The 25,112-nt window shown below is 35.8% G+C and overlaps 2 protein-coding genes across 4 annotated transcripts in view; one reads left to right on the top strand and one right to left on the bottom strand.

Annotated features, from left to right (window-relative positions):
• Window positions 1-24,127, top strand: part of LOC127520846 (uncharacterized) — a 56,184-nt gene extending 32,057 nt beyond the window's left edge. The window contains exon 7 of the mRNA XM_051909501.1: window positions 23,860-24,127. Within this exon, the coding sequence (XP_051765461.1) occupies window positions 23,860-23,876 (17 nt within the window). The 3' untranslated portion in view covers window positions 23,877-24,127. The remainder of the gene's footprint in view (window positions 1-23,859) is intronic.
• LOC127520850 (uncharacterized) lies at window positions 8,536-11,228 on the bottom strand. Of its 3 annotated transcripts, none has more exons than XM_051909505.1 (6): window positions 11,099-11,228; window positions 10,319-10,642; window positions 9,810-10,115; window positions 9,289-9,603; window positions 8,901-9,044; window positions 8,536-8,827 (listed from the first exon to the last, which is right to left on the bottom strand). In XM_051909505.1, exons 1-6 carry the CDS (start codon window positions 11,154-11,156, stop codon window positions 8,775-8,777), a joined length of 1,200 nt encoding a protein of 399 aa, XP_051765465.1. In that variant the 5' UTR covers window positions 11,157-11,228; the 3' UTR covers window positions 8,536-8,774. The 3 variants fall into 3 exon arrangements, with proteins under 3 accessions (XP_051765465.1, XP_051765467.1, XP_051765466.1); XM_051909507.1 differs by having other exon boundaries at window positions 8,536-8,804; XM_051909506.1 differs by having other exon boundaries at window positions 8,536-8,800.
• Window positions 24,128-25,112: the final 985 nt, after the last annotated feature.

Genomic DNA, 25,112 nt, shown 5'->3' with positions numbered 1-25,112 from the left:
TGATTAAATAAAATAATATAAATATGAAGCTCAAATACTCAACAGCATTAGTTTTAGTGTGACATTAAACATTAAAGCAAACGTGTCTTTTTTAGTTATTGTTCCATATAAAATGTATTTCTCTTTTCATTCATCATCTTTTGTCTTTGTACTGCTGTACAATATTATTAATTTCACATTTAAATGAATAAAAGTATTTTAGTAAAGCTTCATCAGACTAACATTCAAGAGTCTCTTCATGTTTTATTTCATTTATCATGTAGAGCGCCCCCTGGAGGAATACTAATTTTTTGTACATTTTAAAGAGTTCAGCAGTGTGCCACATAAAAAGCTTTCTGTTTGTTCTCCATGTGTGTGTTTGATGATACAGTTAAAATATCAGTGAAGGAGGGAGATTCAGTCACTATAAACACTGATCTCACTGAAATGAAGGATGATGATGAGATTCAGTGGAGGTTTGGAAACACTTTTATAGCTGCAATTAATAAACGGGCCAACAGCTTCACTGTACATGATGATGTTCTTGATGGGAGATTCAGAGACAGACTGAAGCTGAACAAACAAACTGGATCTCTGACCATCACAAACACCACAACTGAACATGCTGGAGTTTATCAACTACAGAGCAACTTATTCTTTTATTCGTCTCACTGTCTACAGTGAGTTAAATATCAGATTCACAGTTTATTTATTACTAGCTAGATCTAAGGAAATATTTTATCATGACTAATTAGTTAAAATGACTAACTACCTTACATTAACAGCAGGTTTATATTTAACTTTTTATTAAATTGTGTTTAAATGTTCTACTTTTGATCCTCTTGGTTCCTCTCAATGTTTCTTCCTCGTCTGCTTAAATATCTTCATTCGTCCTCATTTCTCTTTATTCTCTCATGTTTTTCAGCTCGTCTGCCTGTTCCTGTCATCAGCAGTAACTCTTCACAATGTTCTTCATCATCATCATCATGTTCATTGGTGTGTTCAGCTGTGAATGTGAGTGATGTGACTCTCTCCTGGTACAAAGGAAACAGTTTATTGTCCAGCATCAGTGTGTCTGATCTCAGCATCAGTCTCTCTCTACCTCTGGAGGTGGAATATCAGGATAAAAACACCTACAGCTGTGTGCTGAACAATCCCATCAGCAACCAGACTCAACATCTGGACATCACTCACCTCTGTCACACATGTTCAGGTACGGCAGTGCTGATATTAGTTGATGTCAGCGCTGATATTAGCGTTTATTGACTGATCTGATCTCAGTTTGATGTTTTTATTCCTCAGACTCTGTCCACTGTTGTGGTCCTACTGAAGCTGTGATCCGATTGGTCCTCTCTGCTCTGGTGGGCGTGGCTACTGTCATTCTTCTGGTTTATGACATCAGATCCAGAAGAGCTGAACGAGATCAAGCACAGATTCACACATCAGGTACATGATTGATACATGAATGATTTTGCATACATTAATATTTGTGAGATTTATTAATTTATGGCTTTATATGTTCATCTTTTTCAGGAAGCATTGAAATCTAAAGCACAGCTGATTTTTTTGTCCTTCTAGTGTTTTTGTTATAATAAATACTGATGATTATTTGAGCTAGATTATTTTGAGATTTTAAAAATCTTATTTGTAAGGCTTTATTGTTTATATTTCTCTCAGATACAAACACATTAATAAAGAGACACACAGATCTCACTTTACTAATACTGCTGTTCATCTGTCATCTGTGTTTGCTTGTCTTTATCAATAAAGTTTTCTCACTCTGAGGTTCAAGAGTCTCTTCATGTTTTATTACATTTATCATGTAGAGCGCCCCCTGGAGGAATACTAATTTTTTGTACATTTTAAAGAGTTCAGCAGTGTGCCACATAAAAAGCTTTACATATTTGAAATATTATTTAAAACATTATTTATAAATGTTTACATTATTATTAGCTCATTTTAGCTCATTTTATTTTTGTTTTTCTATAGTAAACAAACAACTTCCCCCGCAGCTTCTCCTTTAACCTGAGAAAACACTGACTATAATATACTTTGAGAACGCAGTGAAATACATAAACACAACATATCTGTGCTCCATTTCCTCCAACAGGCAATGATAAAGTCTTTAAATCTCTAGTGCAGGGGTGTCCAATCCTGCTCCTGGAGGGCCACCTTTTAGCTCCAACCCCAATTAAACACACCTGAACCAGCTAATCAAGCTCTTATTAGTCATACTAGAAACTTCCAGGCAGGTGTGTTGAGGCAAGTTGGAGCCAAACTCTGCAGGACAGTGGCCCTCCAGGACCGAGTTTGGACACCCCTGCTCTAGTGTGATTTGTCTCTGTGGTCTCATCTGAGGATCAACACCTCCATCTAGTGGCTCACCCTGAATTGACATATTATCAGGAGTGATTTGCTCAGTATCTGTAATGATATCCAGTGATTGTGCCTGTTACTCAAGAAAGCCACTAGATGGCGCTGTGTTAAGTATTATGTGATGAATGCTATGCAATGAGTAATGAATAGAACCACGTTGAAGTGTTTTGCCTGGTTCACACTACACAAACTTACCCCGATTTTGCCACAATCTGCTTGACATAAGGTGTCGTGGTGATTCGTAAACGGCAGTGGGCATCAGGATGCAAGATTTGATCGTTTCAGCTCGTGTAGTGTCATAGTGGACGACAACCGATTCCGTGTCTACCAGAGGTGGACATTCCAGTTGTTCTGATTTATACAAATATAAATAAATAAATATTAATTAATTAATTAATTAATTAATTAAAAATAAATAAAAAAAACCTTTGTGTTAGGCACACACAGACACAAAATTGAAAAAGAAAAATCAAGGATCAAGAGCTCAACTAAAGCGAACACTGATCTCCATGATGGTGACTTAAAATTGTGATTTTTCTCATTTGGCGATTCTGCTTGTTATCATCAGGTGTCTTCAATAATGGCCAATCATCACTCAATTAATATCTCATTAACTTTAACACTGCTTCAGTGGGTGGAATAAAAATATGGCACGACTTTTACTTTCTGACCCCTGAACTCTCCACCTCTGCTTGTGACGCGATTGACCGGGTTCGAATCCACCTTTTGCCGAGATCGCTCTTCTCTCTTTTCCCATTACATATCACATCAGAAAGGCATTTATTTTTCAATAAAAATTAAGGAAGTGTTCTAAAAGTTGAAGTAAATTGCCTAACGAGTGTTTAATAAGGATAAAATCATTATTATTGCATCCTTTTAATGTACAAAAATACTGAGGTGCAAATAGTCGATATGCCAATATAAAGTATAAATAGCATCTAATTACTATTTACACTTATTGCAAAGAACTAGACATAAATAGAATATATCACTATTTTTAAAGCATTTACAGCTATTTGCACTTATTTTCTTACCACGTTGGCAGACAGTTTGCAAAATAAGTAAAATGCACTTAAATTATTTAGGCTAATTATTTATTTATTTTGCCCATGGGATATCATGAAAATTAATATTAGTTCCACAACTTACTGTTCTGCCAGTTTGACTGTTAGATCGTTTACATGCAGGTCAGTCAGCTGTAGTCCTTCTGGTGTGTTCAAGTGAGGCTTTTTTGCCCAGACGCAGGCTTTCATCAGGGCTTGTTCTTTGATGTCAGTTTGGTGTGTCCCTACCCTAATGCTGTTGACTAGGGATACATACATTTACATATATTTATTCATTTAACTGACACTTTTATTAAAGTGATACCAGTATATGCATCTAAGTAACAGAATATTAAACTAATTAAATATTCATGCTTAGCTGCTGTGCACAAGCTGGCAGCTAAATAAGCATTGATCGTGCAGCAGCACAGATGCACAAGCTTGTCAAGTGTATTCCTTTTTTACAGACATCATTGGAAAATTTGTAGTTCGGTTGGATGGCAATAGCTAAGAAAGTAAAACAAGGCACGTTACTAACCTTAACTGATGGTAACTAACACATGCTTTACAAGTTGATTTGAGCTCCACACAACATCGAACATAGAAAACACTTTTACTTCAGACGAGAATCACATCACACTCAAACAGTTTGAGCTTCAGTGTTTTTATAGAACCAACAATTAGAAAAATCAAACACAAACAGAAGAAAACGGTGAAACATCTTCAGCGGTTTCAGTCCACAGATATGAAAAGACAAACTCTTCAAAACTGCTTCAGTAATAAATGACAGATGCGCTGTAGTAAAATGTTGTGAAGCTCCACCCTCATCTAAAATAACGGCACAGTTTGGCAGTGCTAATGTGTGACCATCAGCATTTGTTTGTTTGTGGTTTTTGCTGATTATTTCACACTCTGAGCTTTGTCACTTCAGGCTGCAACTTCCAGTAGATCCTGTTAGATGGTGTTATTTTCAAAAGTGTCTCCTTAAGTTGAGAACTTAAACTTAAACTAACATTTAAAGAGTTAGAAATGAAAATTCTGTCATTAATTACTCACCCTCGTGCCATTCCACACCCGTAAGACCTTCTTCATCTTTACAACACAAATTAAGATATTTTTGATCAAATCCAAGAGGTATATGACTCATCCATAGACAGCAATGTAATTACCACTTTCAAGGTCCAGAAAAGTACTAAAGACATCATTAAAACAGTTGATGTGACTGCAGTGGTTCAACCTTAATGTTATGAAGCGATGAGAATAATTTTTGTGCACAAAAACAAAACCAAAATAATAACTTGCTGGCTCAGTATTGGCTGAAGCCGATCACGTGATCAGCACGACGCATGCGTGTGATGCTGACGCAGGAGCCGGCCAATAATGAGTCAGCCTTCTGACGTAGAACCTGGAAGCACTGGACGTAAACAACATATGAGAATGACAGAGAAGATAAGATATTGTTGAATAAAGTTGTTATTATTTTTGTTTTGTTTTTGCACACAAAAAGTATTCTCGTCTCTTCATAAAATTAACGTTGAACCACTGCAGTCACGTCAACTGACTGTAAGTTTTACTGTTTTTTTTTTATAGATATACCTGTATGACTCTCTGTGGTTATTTTCTGTGTCTGTAGTGGATTTCGTAAATGTTGTACACTCACTGTATAGCAATTGTTTATAGGATTGCATGTTGGGATTTTCTCATATATATATAAATAAGCAGTTTGATCTAATATTTGATGTTTTTTAAAATGCTTTTGATTTAAGTAGCAAATGAGAATCAATTAAATTAATGTTTATATTTTCAGACAAAGGTCTTCTTAATGATTTTCAGTTTTGTTCAAGGTAATTCAAGCAGCAGTTTTTCAATAACGGAAGAATATGTAAAAGAATGGTATTTGGGGTAAAAAGCACATATGCTGTTGGGGTAAAGGGCACAATATTTAACATGATAATAAAAAGCTGGCTGACTTTTCCATTTGTTGACATGACATGATTAGATTCAGATGGTAAATATCCACCTTAGAGATAATCCCATATTAATAATGAAACAATCATATTTAAAAAAAATGGTAATAATCATATCATCATAAAATATCATTTATTGTTACTGTAAATCTATATTTAATATTATGGGATTTCCTTTAATGCTTTTAGAATCTCATTTTATAAATAATAAAAAAATACATATTTTTATATTAACATATTTTAATGACAGTATATTCATTGAACAAAAATGAATTTTTTTATTTATCAAAATAAACAGAAAATAGTACAAACTTTGCTAAAGTGATTCTTTTGAACAGGTATTAACCTAGACATTATTAAAAATATTTATTTTAGCTAAAGTATTTGTATGAATACTGTGTGCCTTTTACCCCACGCTGCCACCTCATACATTTATAAGATTTTTAAACAAAATTAACCATTTTTATGATTTATTTTCTCACAAAATCAGTTGCTCCATTAATATTCAATACAAACATGTATATTTTATCTGCAATCATACAGTTTGAGAGTAGTGAAAAGCACATTTTTTCTTAAGGTGTGCCTTTAGCGCCGTTGTACCCGACGCTGATGTGAAGCTGCTCTGTAGCAACGTGAAGTGAAACTACAGTCAGTTAAAATAACTGCCTATTTATTAAGTGTTAATGCATGTGACCATCTAGCACTTTTTATTGATTAATTCACACTCTGAACATTGACACTTTGAGCTCCAGTAAGCCTTAATTTCCAGTAAATCAATGGTGTCGTTTTCCACAGAAATAAACTGACTAATAACATGTTAAAAATGTCTTAAAGCAGCAGTTTGATTTTGTCATGAGATTTACATTATAGATTACAGCATCACTGTGATTCTACAGAAGAAGATCCAGCTTTTTCAGTATAATCCACAGGATTTCTTAAAAGTTGTTCTGATTAAAAAATATGTATATGTATATGTATATTTTAGGCACACACAGACCAGTGGCGTGCAGTGGTGTTCTGAAATGAGGAGGCACATTTTTTTTTTTTATTTATGAATCAATGTAAATTCATGTGCATTACTCTTAACATTGACACATCTTCCTTGTTAAATGAACATTACTTTACATTACATCAGAAAAGAAAAAAAAGAAACCAAATACAATTCTATTTTGTAATTTTACATTAACAATGTATTGTAATAAATGTTCTATTTATCAAAACCAAGTCAGTTTCATCAAGTTAGTGTTTGAAGCATTTCTACATTCATTCCAAAATAATAACTAAAGGCAATAATAATTTAAACAATATATTTTATTTGTGTATTGATGTTTTTCTTTTGTAATTGTCAACTTAGGCTATTTTGAATAATCAGTCATGCTCCGTAAACACCGTCTGTCACAGACACAAATTGTATTTTTAATTTCACCAAGCTGATTGCACTAAAAAAAAAAAACCTGCAGTCATTGTGTTTTCAGTCCATTTCAAGTTTGATTTTGACGTGACATAAAGCAGTGATATCTAACTGGTTGATCTGTTTACTTACTTTTCAATTAGTCTTCCCATTGACGCCATCATTTGCTCAGTCAAACTGACGCGCAGAACGCGCACGTCAACAAGAGGCGGGATTTATCGCACAAACCAATCATATCCAATCATAACCAGTTACATCCAATCATAGCGCGATGGAGACATTGCCTCCTCTCACATGACTTTACCCCATTCATTCTCAATTACCCCCCACAAAACCCACCGCACGCCGGGGGTCTGATGGTTTTCTATGAGAGCAAAGGGAGGCATGACTCCTGTGTAACTTTACCTGCGGGTGACGCTGTTGGGCAGTGTTCCTTAAGAAATACAAGTGATTTGTGCTCTTTTTAATGTCATAATTTGTAATATTTGTGTTGTTTTATATGTAATATGGATTATTTTCTCATCCTATTTTTTTTTTGAGAAGGCACTGCCTCCCTTGCCTCCTTGGAGGAAACGCCCCTGAAACAGACATCAAGAATCAGCGTAGGAATCTCAACAATGGTGACAAGCAACATATTCTGATAAACAGATTATGTGAAAACATAACCAACACCACCTGATCATCTTTTTTCTTTACTTGTAACTCAGCTACAACAGCCCAAACTAAATGTAATATAAAAAAGTCAAGGATGAAGAGCCCAACTAAAGCAAACACTGATCTCCGTGGTGGTGACTTACAAATTTGATCTGGTCTGGGTATTTAAGGGAAGGCGGCAGAGCAGCCATTTGGGACCTTCTGTAGCCAGAAAACCCCCATATAGTGCTGGATGAGTGTTTTTATCTGATGGCATTTGCTTATGATTAAAGGTTGTTTTAGTTAATGAAGTGTGCAGTTTGCAGTGTTACAAAGTTGTTAGTCCACGCCAGCTTTCTTATATTATAACTGGTGTTTGTAGGAACACTTTAGGATGAATGGGCCATAAACAATCAATAAAACAATGATTTCGATGATAGACTAGTTTGTATTCAGTGGGTTCTAAAGTTATCATTGTGACCAGCTAGGGATGCCACGGATTATCTGCTATTATGTTTTATGTTTTAAAAGTACCGGTGCACCAGTTATTACATTAAAAATGCAATCTCTACATCTTTTTTCAAATGTAGGTTCTATCTAGCTCTATTTGGACATCATTTCTTTCAGCTTTGAGTGGTTTATGTTGCAAAAGCGATAGGCAGAGTGATGACGATCTGATCTACCTGTTTGTCATTCTGCAGTGTATCAGCAAATTCATTTGTTCATTTGCACATTTATCTGATATGTTAAACAAATATATGCACTGGTACTGTTATAACAGTTATAATATAAGAAAGCTGGCATGGACTAACAACTTTGTAACACTGCAAACTGCACACTTCATTAACTAAAACAACCTTCAATCATAAGAAAATGCCATAAGAGTCCTTAGCTGTATTACTCTTTTGTATTAATCAAAGAGGGACAAAAGGATTCTTGTTTTGACGTGTGAATTTCTGTTGTGAAGCTCTGGTGCCATCATGTCTGCTGTTCAGCATTATTTTAATAATGTAAAGCTTTATATGTGGATCACTGCTGAAATTGTTAAAATACACATAAAGTTAGTATTCCTCCAGGAGACGCTCAAATAAATAAATGTAATAAAGCATGGAGAGACTCTTGAACCTCAGAGTGAGAAAACTTTATTAATAAAGGCAAGCAAATACATATGACAAAGTAGTAAAGTGAGATATGTGTGTCTCTTTATTAATTTTTTTATTTTGTATCGGAGCGAAATATAAACAATAAAGCCTTTCAAATTGGATTTTTAAAAATCTTACACTGAAAGAGAGAGCAGAAGCTTAAATCATCTTAAGTAATTATGACAAAAACACTTAAAAAACACACTTGAAGAACCTTTAGCGTTCAGCGTTCAGCTTTAGGTTTCATTTCTTTCTGAAAAAGATGAAAATATAGTTCTACATAAGCCATAAATTAATAAATCTCACAAATATTAATATATGCAAAATCAGTCATGTATCAATCATGTACCTGATGTGTGAATCTGTGCTTGATCTCGTTCAGCTCTTCTGGATCTGATGTCATAAACCACAAGAATGACAGTAGCCACGCCCACCAGAGCAGAGAGGACCAATCGGATCACAGCTTCAGTAGAACCACAACAGTGGACAGAGTCTGAGGAGTAAAAACATCAAACTGAGATCAGATCAGTCAATAAACACTAATATCAGCTCTGACATCAACTAATATTTCTGAATAAACAGACATATGAATAAATCTAATCAACAATCTTATTCTTGGTTCCATGTGTTGAGTGAGTGTTTATATGATCTCTCATCTTAAACTATAAATTGATTCAGCAATTCAATATGTAAATAGTATGAATATTTGAATTACAAGTCAAATGATCTCTGCTCACCGTAGACAGAAACATTGAATGATTTTGATGAGAATCTTGTTAAAAATCTTAGTAGTTTATAATCTCCAGCATATTCAGTTGTGATGTTTGTGATGGTCAGAGATCCAGTTTGATCGTCCAGCTTCAGTCTGTCTCTGAATCTCCCATCAAGAACATCATTATATACAGTGAAGCTGTCTTCAGTTGCATCCATTTCAGCTATTACAGTGTTTTCATTTCCAAACCTCCACTGAATCACATCATTCTTCATTTCAGTACAACCAGAGTTTAGAGTGACTGAATCTCCCTTCTTCACTGACACTGACTCCAGTTCATCTGTCAAACACATATGCAGAACAAAAAGAAATAGGGTTTGTCACAGACATACCGATTATAATGGTTTACTAAATTAAATAGTTTAAAATTTAAAATTTAAATATCATAAAATCATAAAATAACAAAAAAAAAAAACAAAAAAAAATGGCGCATGAATTAATTTTCATTTTGTCATTAAAAACATGTGTAAACGTTTTTTAACTCACCAATGACAGTGAGAAAGAATTCAACCCTCATATAGTTGATCTGTAATTCATAACGTCCAGTATGTTCAATTTTGGTGTTTGTGATGGTCAGAGATCCAGTTTGATTGTCCAGTTTCAGTCTGTCTCTGAAGTTCCCATCAGGAACATCATCATATACAGCGATTCTGTCGGCCCGTTTATTGATTTCAGCTATTAAAGTGTTTTCAATCCAAAACCTCCACTGAATCAGATCAACATCCTTCATTTCAGTAAGATCAGAGTTCAGAGTGACTGAATCTCCCTCCATCACTAATATTTCAACAGTTGCTTCAAACACACACATGGAGAACAAACAGAAACAGGTTTCAACACAGATTACGACAGTCATTTACAAAAGTAAATAGTTTGAAGTTTTTTTAATTTTAAATGAATATTATCATTAAATATCAAAAGCAAAATGGAGTTTGGATTAATAATTGTATCTTTGTGCTGATTAAAATTTAAACAGGTAAAACAAATATTTAACTCACCACCATACTGAAGAATAAGAGTAAAGGGTTTGATCAGACTGTTGATCTTTAGTTGATAATCTCCAGTATGTTCAATTCTGGTGTTTGTGATGGTCAGAGATCCAGTTTGATTGTTCAGCTTCAGTCTGTCTCTGAATCTCCCATCAAGAACATCATCATATACAGTGAAGCTGTCAGACGTTATGTTGATTTCAGCCAATAAATTGTTTTTAAACCTCCACTGAATCACATCATCATCCTTAATTTCAGTAAGACGAGAGTTTAGAGTGACTGAATCTCCTTCCGACATTAACACTGACTTCACTTCATCATCACCAAACACACCTGAAGAACAGAGTTTTTCACAGATTAAAGCTTTAAAATAACTTGATGTTTGTGTGATGAAGCTTCACTAAAATACTTTTAATCATTTAAATGTGAAGTGAATAATATTCTGCAGCAGTACAAAGACGAAAGATCATGAATGAAAAGAGAAATAGATTTATATAGTAAACAAAAACTTGATAAAAAGATGCTTTTAGTTAGATAAGAGTAATGTCACACTAAATCTAGCGGTGTTGGGTGTTTGAGCTTCATATTTATTTTATTTTATTTAATCAATCACTAATAACTGAATATAGACCTGAATTTAAACTTGATCTTACAGTTAAATCACAGTTGAATTATTTCTGTATGAGACTAACAGTGAATGTTAATCTTCTCTAACTAATTTAACTAGTAATTTATCACATGGTACAGAACAGAAACAACTGAAGCCATAAAAACACATTTCAAACTCACCAACCAGACGCCACAAACACAAACAGAGCAAAAGTAATTTGAGAAACATTTTCTTCATCGGTTCACTGAAAAGCCCACGATAGTAACTCTTAAAATGTCTGTAAAAAGATTGATCTGAAACACCCTGAACTGTGATATTTATCTGGTTAAGTGTAAATCCTCCCCCAACCTCAGTTAGTTTCCGCTCACACATCCGTCTCCTTTAACATCACGAAAATCAACAAGCTTTTGGAAATCTTACATTTTCAAATGAATTCTGGCCCTGAATAAAAAATAATAGCAAAAGAGTGAAATATTGGATTAGATATCTGAATCTACTGGTGTATTATTTAGTATTGTGAGCTTCATATTTGACCTTGGATTCAATTTACTTCAGTGTAAAGATGTCTTGTGTGGAGTGGAAGATTGTGAGCTTCTTATTAGCAGGAGAGAAAATGAAGAAACGCTTCACCCACAAACTGCTGACACACACATCAACCACAAACATCCAGCAGAAGCTGTTTAACCACCGACAGATCAAACCAGACACACTGATGTTTGTACAGATAAAGTTATATATATATAAATATATATATATATATATATATATATATATATATATATATATACAGTGGGTACGGAAAGTATTCAGACCCCCTTAAATTTTTCTCTCTTTGTTATATTGCAGCCATTTGCTAAAATCATTTAAGTTCATTTTTTTCCTCATTAATGTACACACAGCACCCCATATTGACAGAAAAACACAGAATTGTTGACATTTTTGCAGATTTATTAAAAAAAGAAAAACTGAAATATCTCATGGTCCTAAGTATTCAGACCTGAATACTCAAGTATTCAAGTATTAGTTGAAGCACCCTTTTGATCTAATACAGCCATGAGTCTTTTTGGGAAAGATGCAACAAGTTTTTCACACCTGGATTTGGGGATCCTCTGCCATTCCTCCTTGCAGATCCTCTCCGGTTCTGTCAGGTTGGATGGTAAACGTTGGTGGACAGCCATTTTTAGGTCTCTCCAGAGATGCTCAATTGGGTTTAAGTCAGGGCTCTGGCTGGGCCATTCAAGAACAGTCACGGAGTTGTTGTGAAGCCACTCCTTCCTTATTTTAGCTGTGTGCTTAGGGTCATTGTCTTGTTGGAAGGTAAACCTTCGGCCCAGTCTGATGTCCTGAGCACTCTGGAGAAGGTTTTCGTCCAGGATATTCCTGTACTTGGCCACATTCATCTTTCCCTCGATTGCAACCAGTCGTCCTGTCCCTGCAGCTGAAAAACACCCCCACAGCATGATGCTGCCACCACCATGCTTCACTGTTGGGACTGTATTGGACAGGTGATGAGCAGTGCCTGGTTTTCTCCACACATACCGCTTAGAATTAAGGCCAAAAAGTTCTATCTTGGTCTCATCAGACCAGAGAATCTTATTTCTCACCATCTTGGAGTCCTCCATGCGGGCTTTCATGTGTCTTGCACTGAGGAGAGGCTTCCGTCGGGCCACTTTGCCATAAAGCCCCGACTGGTGGAGGGCTGCAGTGATGGTTGACTTTCTACAACTTTCTCCCATCTCCCGACTGCATCTCTGGAGCTCAGCCACAGTGATCTTTGGGTTCTTCTTTACCTCTCTCTCCCCCGACAGCTCAGTTTGGCCGGACGGCCAGCTCTAGGAAGGGTTCTGGTCGTCCCAAACGTCTTCCATTTAAGGATTATGGAGGCCACTGTGCTCTTAGGAACCTTAAGTGCAGCAGAAATTTTTTTGTAACCTTGGTCAGATCTGTGCCTTGCCACAATTCTGTCTCTGAGCTCTTCAGGCAGTTCCTTTGACCTCATGATTCTCATTTGCTCTGACATGCACTGTGAGCTGTAAGGTCTTATATAGACAGGTGTGTGGCTTTCCTAATCAAGTCCAATCAGTATAATCAAACACAGCTGGACTCAAATGAAGGTGTAGAACCATCTCAAGGATGATCAGAAGAAATGGACAGTACCCGAGTTAAATATATGAGTGTCACAGCAAAGGGTCTGAATACTTAGGACCATGTGATATTTCAGTTTTTCTTTTTTAATAAATCTGCAAAAATGTCAACAATTCTGTGTTTTTCTGTCAATATGGGGTGCTGTGTGTACATTAATGAGGAAAAAAATGAACTTAAATGATTTTAGCAAATGGCTGCAATATAACAAAGAGTGAAAAATTTAAGGGGGTCTGAATACTTTCCGTACCCACTGTGTGTATATATATATATATATATATATGTGTGTGTGTGTGTTGTCTTTGGAAGGCATAGGACAATAAAATGTTCGTCCAATCATTGGAAACCCGTGATGTTATACTAGGAATGGTTTGTGACTCAAATTTGTGCATTTCAATAGCAACACTATCAACGCCGAAATGAATCTGCAGCAGTCAGGTGGTACAGGTCAGTGCTCTTTAAATTAATTATTATTTTAATATTATTTTAATGTGCTTCGAGACATGAGGTTTAATGCCATGTCTCGTCTCATAACACTTGTCATTGTTCCCTGCTGTATGTGTTCATGTGTTTTGGATAAGGCATGGCTTTGGAGAGCGCTCTGAAGGGAGGGTGGGATCTTATGCTTTCAAAGCTAGCTCGCTACTGCTTGCCTCTCCGAAAATCGCCTATCCTACCATTAAGCAAAATCAGGCAGTACATTAATTACATTTACATTTATTAATTTTGCAGATACTTTTATCCAAAACAACTTACAAATGAGGAATACAGCAAGCAATTTATCGTGAAGAGGCAATTAAACACAAGAATTGCTTAAAATACAAATTTGTGATGATACCACCAGCCGTCACTCATAGGGATTAAAGGAAAGTAAAGATCACAGGCTTCTGGTAGGGATGTAGACTCGTAAGAGTGAGTAGAAGTAGGAGGGTGCTGAGCCGTAGATCTGTAAGCAAGCGTCAATGCCTTGAACTTGATGCGAGCAGCAAGTGGTAGCCAGTGCAGAGAGATGAAGATAGGTGTGATGTGGGCCCTTTTGGGCTCGCTGAAGACAAGACGTGCTGCAGCGCTCTGAATCATTTGTAGAGGTTTGATTGCACATGATGGAAGTCCAGCCAGAAGAACATTGCAGTAATCAAACCTAGAAACGACCAGGGCCTGGACAAAAAGTTGTGTTGCATGCTCTGTTAGAAAAGGCCTGATCTTCCTGATGTTAGTGCAAACCTGCATGACCGAGCTGTCTTTGCAATGTGGTCTTTTAAGGTCAGCTGGTCCTCAAAGATTACTCTAAGAATTCTGGCCGACCTTGATGGAGTAATTGTTGATGAACCATGTTGGATGGTGAAATAATGCTAAAGAGTCGGATTGACAGGGAAGACAAGAAGCTCAGTCTTTGCCAGGATGAGCTGCAGATTGTTCTTTCATGTTTTTTTATCCATGCCGAGACGTCCGCCAGACAGCTTGAGATTCATGCATCTATTGTGGGATCATCTGGTTGAAATGAAAGGTAGAGCTGTGTGTAATCAGCATAGCAATGGTAGGAGAAACCATGTGTATATGGAGAAAAAGAGGGGTCCAAGAACTGGATCCTGAGGAACCCACGTGATGTGCTTTGGATACCTCCCCTCTCCAGGCAACCCTGAAAGACCTACCTGTGAGATAGGATTCAAACCAGTGAAGTGGAGTTCCTGTGATGCCCAGTGATGAGAGGGTGGACAGAAGGATCTGATGATTCATGGTGTTAAAGGCAGCCGATAGATCCAGCAGGATGAGAACTGATGATTTGGAATCAGCTTTCGCAATCCACAGGGATTCAGTGACCGACAGTAGTGCAGACTCGGTTGAAAGTGGAACATAAAGTGTCTGTTGTGGTAGGAAAGATGAGAAGACAAAAGAGAGTGCAGGTTTCATCTGAAGGTACCCAGCTAACAGAATTTTGGGTAACACTTTAGAATACTGATCCTTCATTAATGAATAACTACACAGGAACAAATGAGTAATGCATTATTAACACTCTAGTAACTACTATTAACTAACAAGAAACTCTGATTAATGAATTGGTGAAGTAACAATGAAGTAACAATGAATTAATGAAGTAATAGTGCTCAGTTGAAGGTGGTAGTTCATTATTAGCTAATCAGTAACTACAGTTTTTTCATACTTCCCAGAGAACTGAGAACTACTATATACAGGTTCATAATTAACATGAATAATGCATAATGTATAATTAATTCTAAAGTAAAGGTCATGGTAACCCACTACTAATGACTAAAGTAAAAAAAACATGAAGTGAAAAACATGATACTATCTAGTAACTACTTGAGTCATTGTAAACTTTTGAGGTTTTTGTACAGTTTTGTACAGTATTTCCTTCTGATGTATTTGGTAACACATAAATAATTACTAGTGGGTTACTATGATCTTCACTTTAGAATACTGATCCAAACAAGTAGTAGTTCCTTTAGAATTATGTAGTAACTCTTGAGTTATTACTATCCAATACTTTACAAAAACCTCAAAAGTTTACAATGACTCCAGTAGTTACTAGAGAGTTATCATGTTTTTCACTTTAGAATACTGATCCAAATAATTAGTAATTGCTTCTGAAGATAATACTTCAGTCATTACTAGTGGGTTACCATGACCTTCACTTTAGAATTAATTATACATTATGCATTATTCACATTAATTATGAACCTGTATTTAGTAGTTCTTAGTAGTTCTCTGGGAGGTATGAAAAAAACAGTAGTTACGGATTAGCTAATAGTGAACTACTACCTTCAACTGAGCACTATTACTTACTAATTCGTTAATCAGAGTTTCTTGATAGTTAATAGTAGTTACTAGAGTGTTAATAATGCATTACCCATTTGTTCCTGTGTAGTTATTCATTAATGAAGGATCAGTATTCTAAAGTGTTACTGAATTTTGTTACAAGAACGTTCTCCAAATATTCAGTGTTGGGAATGTAAAAAATGTCCAGTTTTCTTGACGTTACAGGAACGTGTTTTAAAAGGTATAATGTTCCGCAAACTTTCTTTCAACTTAATTTTGATTTAAAATTCAACATTCTAGAAACGTTGATTTGTAACATTCCAAGAACATAAAATGTCCAGTTTCCTTAATGTTAGTAGAATGTTATTTAAAGGTTAGAATGATGTTCCTGAAACATTCTTTCAATCATTCAAACACCTGCTGTGAACAAACACTGAAAGAAAGAGAAATAAGAACACAAACTACAACTTTCTTCAGCCACAGCCTTAGATGAACTGAAGATAAAAGACATTAAATCTCTGAAGATCTGATTAAACAACTCCACAAACAGCATTACCAGCTTCACTTATTACTAACCAGACTGACTTTATTTCTGTCACACGTCTACAGAAGATCTTATTGAGAATTAACAGAGGTTTAGATGTGGATGTCTTATTGAAAATGTTTCATTTGAGTCACCATTATGGAGATCAGTGTTTGCTTTAGTTGAGCTCTTCACCCTTGACTTTTGTTAAATTGCATCTTTTTCAGCAATTGCAAGTATTTACAGAAAACATTTCTGCATTGATAAAGCAACATCTCTGTTTTAATAACAGACTTCTCAACATTTGCCTACGTTCAATTTGATGTTGTTTTCACATGTAGATGATAATTTTCCTCACAGTCTGATCTGATGGTACGGGTCAGAACATGATGATTGAAAACTTCCTCCAAGCTGTCAGTGACTTTATCAGCTGTAGTGGATTTGAGAATCGCATACTCATAATAGTGGCTGTAAGGAGTAATGCGCTGTTCATTCTGAACCAAGTGAGCATTTAGAGCATCACAGCAGCGTCGTGATCCATAGCGGTTGAATATTAATCATATGAAAATATTGGAGAACACTTTCATACACACACAGTTATAGCAGATGATCTGTTCCTGCTCCATAAAGCCATTAGAGAAACTCTGAAATCAGTCTGAGAGGAGAAACAATTGAGACATTTGATAAGAAATGAACAACAAATGAGCTGAAGACAGTTACAGGAGAGAGCAGAGACTCACAGGATCTCATGACAAGATGAAAATGTTGCTTTAAGACATTTTTAACGTGTTTCTGGTCAGTTTATTTCTGTTGAAAACAACACCATTGACTTACAGGAAGTTGAGGCCTTCTGGAGCTCAAAGTGACAAAGTTCAGAGTGTGAATTAATCAACCAAAATAAGAGTTAGATGGTCACATGCATTAACACTTAATAATGAGTATTACTGTATTTTGACAGTTTCACTTCACTTTACTACAGAGCAGCTTCACATCAGCGTCATTTTATTACTGAAGCAGTTTTGAAGAGTTTGTCTTTTCATATTTGTGGACTGAAATCTCTGAAGATGTTTCACCCTGTTTTGTTCTGCTTGTGTTTGTGGCGTCTGGTTGGTGAGTTTGAAATGTGTTTTTATTGTTTCTGTTCTTAGACCATGTAATAAATGACTGGCTAATTTAGAGAGGATTAACATTCACTGTTACAGGCGCCAGGTCAGTACTGATAGAGGGGCATTCAAATTATAATGGACGCAAACCAACAGAAAAATCCAAACTCGGCAGGTGACAAAGTTATTTATATACACTGTTTATATCCTATAAACAATTGCTATACAGTGTACAACATTTACACTACAGACACAGAAAATAACCACCCCAGCTAACAGAATTTTGTTATGAGAACGTTCTCCAAATATTTAGTGTTGGTTGGAACATAAAAAATGTCCAGTTTTCTTAATGTTAGAGGAAAGTTTTTTATAAGGAATAGTGTTCCCCAAATGTTTTTTCAACTTAATTTTGAACGTTTAGAGGAACGTTGATTTGAAACATTCCAAGAACATAAAATGTCCAGTTTCATTAATGTTAGTAGAATGTTATTTAAAGGTTAGAATGATGTTCCTGAAACATTCTTTCAATCATTCAAACACCTGCTGTGAACAAACACTGAAAGAAAGAGAAATAAGAACACAAACTACAACTTTCTTCAGCCACAGCCTTAGATGAATTGAAGATAAAAGACATTAAATCTCTGAAGATTTAGATGTTTAGATGTTGATGTCTTATTGAAAATGTTTCGGTCACCACGATGGTGATCAGTGTTTGCTTTAGTTGGGTTCTTGACCCTTGACTTTTGTTAAGTTGCTTCTTTATCAGCAATTGTAGGTGTTTATGGAGACAGTTTTTGTATTGATAAAGCAAATAAAAATGTCTATTTCAACAGGCAACTGCTTTTTCGGTATTTGCTGATTTAATTGAAACACTTTTGGAAAGTACTAACCTCTGTATCCCTGAGAGTATAAATAACATTGTAAACTTTTTGTTTAAAACATGTTTTGTGTCATTTTTTTTTCCACACTAACATAAAAACAGATATCTTTTTTTTTTTTTTTTTTTTTTTTTGTAGATCTAAAAAGTGTTGACAACCGTACAAAGTCTCATGCCATTTGGACAAAGAGAGCATTTTAATTTCAGCAAACGTAATTTTGGGGTCAAAAAGACCCAGAAGACCACATAAGGGTTAAACAACAACAAACAAAAAAACTTATTCTAGCTTCACGCATCAATGACTGCTTCACAGTCCTGTAGCTTGTTGTGGGTCGATATTTCATTCAGTAACATTAGGCAGTTTTGATTTATATGCTGTTAATGTTGATGATCGTGTTATTTTACACACAGTATGCATCTGCTTACATGTGATATCACTTGTTTCTGCTTCTTCTTCACATGTTTTTTGATCTGGAGATTCAGTACTCTTTCAGAAGATGTGTAATAGCGCCCCTACAGTTTAACAATACAATTTTGGTCAGTTAACCCTTACCTGAGTCCTTAACTTCACTATTCTGATTTGTGAAAACTTTAACACTCAGGGTTTAAATAACAGGGAGATAATTGGAAGAACAAAATCAGGTCTGGGATTAATTAACTAATGATGGAGAACACAGGCAAATGGAAACAGAGCAAACAGAGAGAAAACTAAACCTAAACAGAACAAACACATTACAGTTAGTCTCATATAGAAATAATTGAACTGTGATTTTACTGTGAGATTAAGTTTGAATTCAGCTCTAAACTCAGTTAGTAGTGATTGATTAAATAAAAATAATATAAATATGAAGCTCAGATACCCAACAGCATTAGTTTTAGTGTGACATTAAACATTAATTGTCTTTTTAGTAAATGTTCATATATAAATCTATTTCTCTTTTCATTCATCATGTTTTGCCTTTGTACTATTATTATGTGTATTATTAATTTCACATTTAAATGATTAAATGTATTTTAGTGAAGCTTCATCAAACCAACATCAGGTGATTTTAATCTGTGAAAAACTCTGTTCTTCAGGTGTGTCTGGTGATTATGTTGATTTGAAGTCAGTGATGGAGGGAGATTCAGTCACTCTAAACTCTGTTACTGAAATGAAGGATGGTGATGTGATTCAGTGGATGTATGGAAATGAAAAGACTTTAATAGCTGAAATCAGTAAACGGCCCAACAGATTCGCTGTATATGATGATGTTCTTGATGGGAGATTCAGAGACAGACTGAAGCTGGACAAACAAACTGGATCTCTGACCATCACAAACATCACAATGAAACAGACTGGACATTATGAACGACAGATCAACAGTAGGATACAGTATTTTACTCTCAATGTCATTGGTGAGTTAAATATCAGTTCCACCTTTTTTATATTTTAATCAGCACAAAGATTCAATCGTTAATCCAAACTACATTTTGCTTCTGTTGAGTAACAGAGATACTCATTTCAAATTTAAATTTCAAAACCATGTACTTTTGTAAATGACTGTTTCAGGGGCGGTTTTCCGGACAGGGTTTAAATGAAGCCAGCAGAGGTGGAGAGTCCAGGGGTCAGAAAGTAAAAGTCCTGCCATATGTTTATTCCACACACCGAAGCAGTGTTAAAGTTAATGAGATATTAATTGAGTGATTATTGACCATTATTGAAGATACCTGATATTAACAAGCAGAATCACCAATGGAGAAAAATCACAATTTTAAGTCACCATCACAGAGATCAGTGTTCACTTTAGTTGAGCTCTTGACCCTTTGGTGATTCTGCTTGTTATCATCAGGTGTCTTCAGTAATGGTCAATCATCACTCAATTAATATCTCATTAACTTTAACACTGCTTCATTGGGTGGAATAAAAATATGGCAGGACTTTTACTTTCTGACTCCTGGACTTTCCACCTCTATAAGCCAGGATAGGCCTTAATCTAGAAAAGTTAAGACTTAAAAAATGGCTTTCTGAAACACAGATTAAGTACAGATTACTAAAACCTGGACTATGGAGTCCTGAATTAAAATAAACTAGATTAATTTAAAACCAACTGTGCACATCTGAATTAGCATGAGAGAGGTTGCCTATAAAACATGGAATTAACCAAGAAAAGCTAAAAATTGCATGGAACTGAGAAGCAAATCCAAGGAAAACAATGGCAGCAGAAAAAGTCTGCAATCCAAAACAAAAGAACAAAAAACATTTTACTTAAGTTCTTTTAAAGCAAGCAAAATACATCAGCTGTGAAAAAAAGAGAAATGCCTGGAAATCTGTTTGTATCTATTTAAATAGATGAATTCCACCAATCCTATAATTATTGATGCTTTTGTTTTGTCCATTAGCAACAAACTAAATGTAACTATTTACACACATGATAATTGTGTTGGCACTCTAGAAATGATACTGGTTTGATCCAAAGCACTATCATAGTGGTTGCTTCATCACTCACACTCTCACACACACACAGTCTCTCACACAGTCTCTCACACAGTCTCTCACACAGTCTCTCACACAGTCTCTCACACAGTCTCTCACACAGTCTCTCACACACACACACACACACACACACACACACACACACACACACACACACACACACACACACACACACACACACACACACACACACACACACACACACACACACACACACACACACACACACACACACACACACACACACACACACACACACACACACACACACACACACACACACACACACACACACACACACACACACACACACACACACACACACACACACACACACACACACACACACACACACACACACACACACACACACACACACACACACACACACACACACACACACACACACACACACACACACACACACACACACACACACACACACACACACACACACACACACACACACACACACACACACACACACACACACACACACACACACACACACACACACACACACACACACACACACACACACACACACACACACACACACACACACACACACACACACACACACACACACACACACACACACACACACACACACACACACACACACACACACACACACACACACACACATATATATATATGGGATGGGATGGGAGGAGGGAGGCAAAGCTTGTTAGCAGGTCCTCAAGCACTAGCTCTATACTTCACCACAACGGTAATCTCCAAAAAACACTAACATAACAAAAACTTTTACATAATAGAACAGTAAGAAGTCTCTCCATATTCTCATCTTTCTAAAATATGCATAAAATAACACTTTTTCAACATTTACTCTCCCAATTCAGCCCGGTGCAAAGCATGATGGGAAGTGAGAGTCCTGTTTGATTGGGTTACTTGACTGAAACATGTTATTTCAAAATGAAAACATCAAGTGAGTTCTAGTAACCATTTCAAGTCAATTTAACATGAAGCAATCACATTTGAACCAGAAACAATCGTGTTAAATAAAAATAAATTGATTGAATAAATTGAACAGCATCAAAAAAAAAAAAAGTATATATATATATATATATATACATACACACACACAGTATCGATATCGATATATATCTAAGTAATACATGTGTCTTCTTTGAAACACAACGTTAATCTGAAGTTAAACCTGCCTCTTGGTAGGTTTAATTTAAGCCTCAGTTTAGTCCTGGAGTAGCTCTAGTCTTCATCCAGGAAATCAGTTTATTAAACTCTGGACTAGACTAAGTCTAGGACTATTTTAAACCATGACAGAGAAAGCAGATTTCTGTTAATCTGGTTTAAAGGGCCGTTTTATTCTAGGACTAGACTTAATCTCTGTCCGGGAAATCGCCCCTTTATCTGTGTTGAACCCTGTTTCTGTTTGTTCTCCATGTGTGTGTTTGATGATACAGCTGAAATATCAGTGAAGGAGGGAGATTCAGTCACTCTAAACACTGATCTCACTGAAATGAAGGATGATGATGTGATTCAGTGGAGGTTTAAAGACAATTTAATAGCTGTAATCAATAAACGGGCCAACAGAATCACTGTACATGATGATGTTCTTGATGGGAGATTCAGAGACAGACTGAAGCTGAACAATCAAACTGGATCTCTGACCATCACAAACACCAAAACTGATCATTCTGGAGAATATCAACTAAAGATCAACAGTATGAGTGTTAATTTCATTCTCACTGTCATTGGTGAGTTCAAAAATGGTTACACTGTTTTTTTTAATGACAAAAGTGAAACTAAATCATACACCATTTTGTTTATTTTTGTTTGTTTTATGATATTGTTTGTGTCAAATTTATTCAATAAAACATTATAATCTGTTTATCTGTGACAAACCCTGTTTCTGTTTGTTCTGTGTGTGATTCAGTGTCAGTGATGGAGGGAGATTCGGTCACTATAAACTCTCGTCTTACTGAAATGAGGGATAATGTTTGGATTCAGTGGAAGTTTGGAAACATTTTAATAGCTGAAATCCCTAAACAGGCCGACAGCTTCACTGTATATGACGATGTTCTTGATGGGAGATTCAGAGACAGACTGAAGCTGGACGATCAAACTGGATCTCTGACCATCACAAACATCACAAAGAAACATGATGGAGTTTATCAACTAAATAACGACTATTACTGGAGGACTTCTTTTATTCGTCTCACTGTCTACGGTGAGTTAAATATCAGTTTCACATGTTTTATTTATTACTAGCTAGATCTAAAAAAAAGTATTAGTTAAAATTACTAATTCCCTTCCTTTTTTACATTAATAGCAGGATTATATTTAACTTTCTATTCAATTTTTAAATGTTCTACTTTTGATCATCTTGGTTCCTCTCGATGTTTCTTGAATATCTTCATTCACCCTCATTTCTCTTTATTCTCTCATGTTTTTCAGCTCGTCTGCCTGTTCCTGTCATCAGCAGTAACTCTTCACAATGTTCTTCATCATCATCATCATGTTCATTGGTGTGTTCAGCTGTGAATGTGAGTCATGTGACTCTCTCCTGGTACAAAGGAAACAGTTTATTGTCCAGCATCAGTGTGTCTGATCTCAGCATCAGTCTCTCTCTACCTCTGGAGGTGGAATATCAGGATAAAAACACCTACAGCTGTGTGCTGAACAATCCCATCAGCAACCAGACTCAACATCTGGACATCACTCACCTCTGTCACACATGTTCAGGTACGGCAGTGCTGATATTAGTTGATGTCAGCGCTGATATTAGTGTTTATTGACTGATCTGATCTCAGTTTGATGTTTTTATTCCTCAGACTCTGTCCACTGTTGTGGTCCTACTGAAGCTGTGATCCGATTGGTCCTCTCTGCTCTGGTGGGCGTGGCTACTGTCATTCTTCTGGTTTATGACATCAGATCCAGAAGAGCTGAACAAGATCAAGAACAGATTCACACATCAGGTACATGATTGATACATGAATGATTTTGCATATATTAATATTTGTGAGATTTATAAATGTATGGCTTTATATTTTAATCTTTTTCAGGAAGTATTGAAATCTAAAGCAGAACGCTGAACTTTAAAGATTCTTCAAGTGTGTTTTTTTGTTCTAGTGTTTTTGTCATAATAAACACTGATGATTATTTGAGCTTCTCTCTTTCAGCGTCAGATTTTTTAAAATCTTATTTGTAAGGCTTTATTGTTTATATTTCTCTCTGATAGAAACACATTAATAAAGAGACAGATCTCACTTTACTAATACTGCTGTTCATCTGTCATCTGTATTTGCTTGTCTTTATCAATAAAGTTTTCTCACTCTGAGCTTCAAGAGTCTCTCCATGTTTTATTACATTTATTATGTCGAGTGAACAGTGAAACACATAAACAACATATCAGTGCTCCATTTCCTCCAACAGACAACAATAAAGTCTTTAAATGTGATTTGTCTCTGTGTCTCATCTGAGGAACAACACCTCCACCTAGTGGCTCACCCTGAATTTGTATGTAATCAGGAGTGATTTGCTCAGTATCTGTAATGATATCCAGTGATTGTGCCTGTCGCTCAAGAAAGCCACTAGATGGCGCTGTGTTAAGGATTATGTGACTAATTTGCAACAAGTAATGAAGAATACAACCACATGTTGAAGTGTTAAGAGAAAATAAACAGACATGTTGAGACTGCACAATGTTTTTCTAAAGGAAAAGTGAGACAAAAAGAGCGATCTGTCAAGATGATAGATGAAACTGACCTCAGCGATGCATTCTTCTTCAGCATGGTGACCTGTGAAAACAGCTGGAATCTGAGAACATCCACAGTGGACAGTTATCAGTTAATGCACGAGTCAAGAGGATGCTGTCAAAAATGCAAATGGGAAGATCAGTGGAGCGCTGGTCACTCAAGTTGGACACTCCCAGCTAACAGAATTTTGTGATAAGAATGTTCTCTAAATATTCAGTGTTGGTTCTGGGAACATTAAAAACGTCCAGTTTTCTTGACGTTAGAGGAACGTTTTTATAAGGTATAATGTTCCTCAAACGTTCTTTCAACTTAATTTTGATTTAAAATTCAACATTGTAGGAACGTTAATTTGTAACATTCCAAGAACATAAAAATGTCCAGTTTCCTTAATGTTAGTAGAATGTTATTTAAAGGTTAGTATGATGTTCCTGAAACATTCTTTCAATCATTCAAACACCTGCTGTGAACAAGCACTGAAAGAAAGAGAAATAAGAACACAAACTACAACTTTCTTCAGCCACAGCCTTAGATGAACTGAAGATAAAAGACATTAAATCTCT

This window comes from Ctenopharyngodon idella, chromosome 10 (genome assembly GCF_019924925.1).
Source record: "Ctenopharyngodon idella isolate HZGC_01 chromosome 10, HZGC01, whole genome shotgun sequence".
In the NCBI taxonomy this organism is placed as follows: Eukaryota; Metazoa; Chordata; class Actinopteri; order Cypriniformes; family Xenocyprididae; genus Ctenopharyngodon; species Ctenopharyngodon idella.
The sequence above is the reverse complement of the archived record's forward strand: the minus strand, read 5'-3'. Positions and strand labels throughout refer to the sequence as shown.

Excerpts from the sequence above, each read along its gene's own strand:
- LOC127520850 (XM_051909505.1), bottom strand. The coding sequence starts at position 11,156 with ATGAAGAAAATGTTTCTCAAATTACTTTTGCTCTGTTTGTGTTTGTGG. Across the intron at positions 9,604-9,809 it reads ATTCTTTCTCACTGTCATTG|ATGAACTGGAGTCAGTGTCA; the intron begins GTGAGTTAAAAA and ends TGTGTTTGACAG. Across the intron at positions 9,045-9,288 it reads ATTCAATGTTTCTGTCTACG|ACTCTGTCCACTGTTGTGGT; the intron begins GTGAGCAGAGAT and ends TTTACTCCTCAG.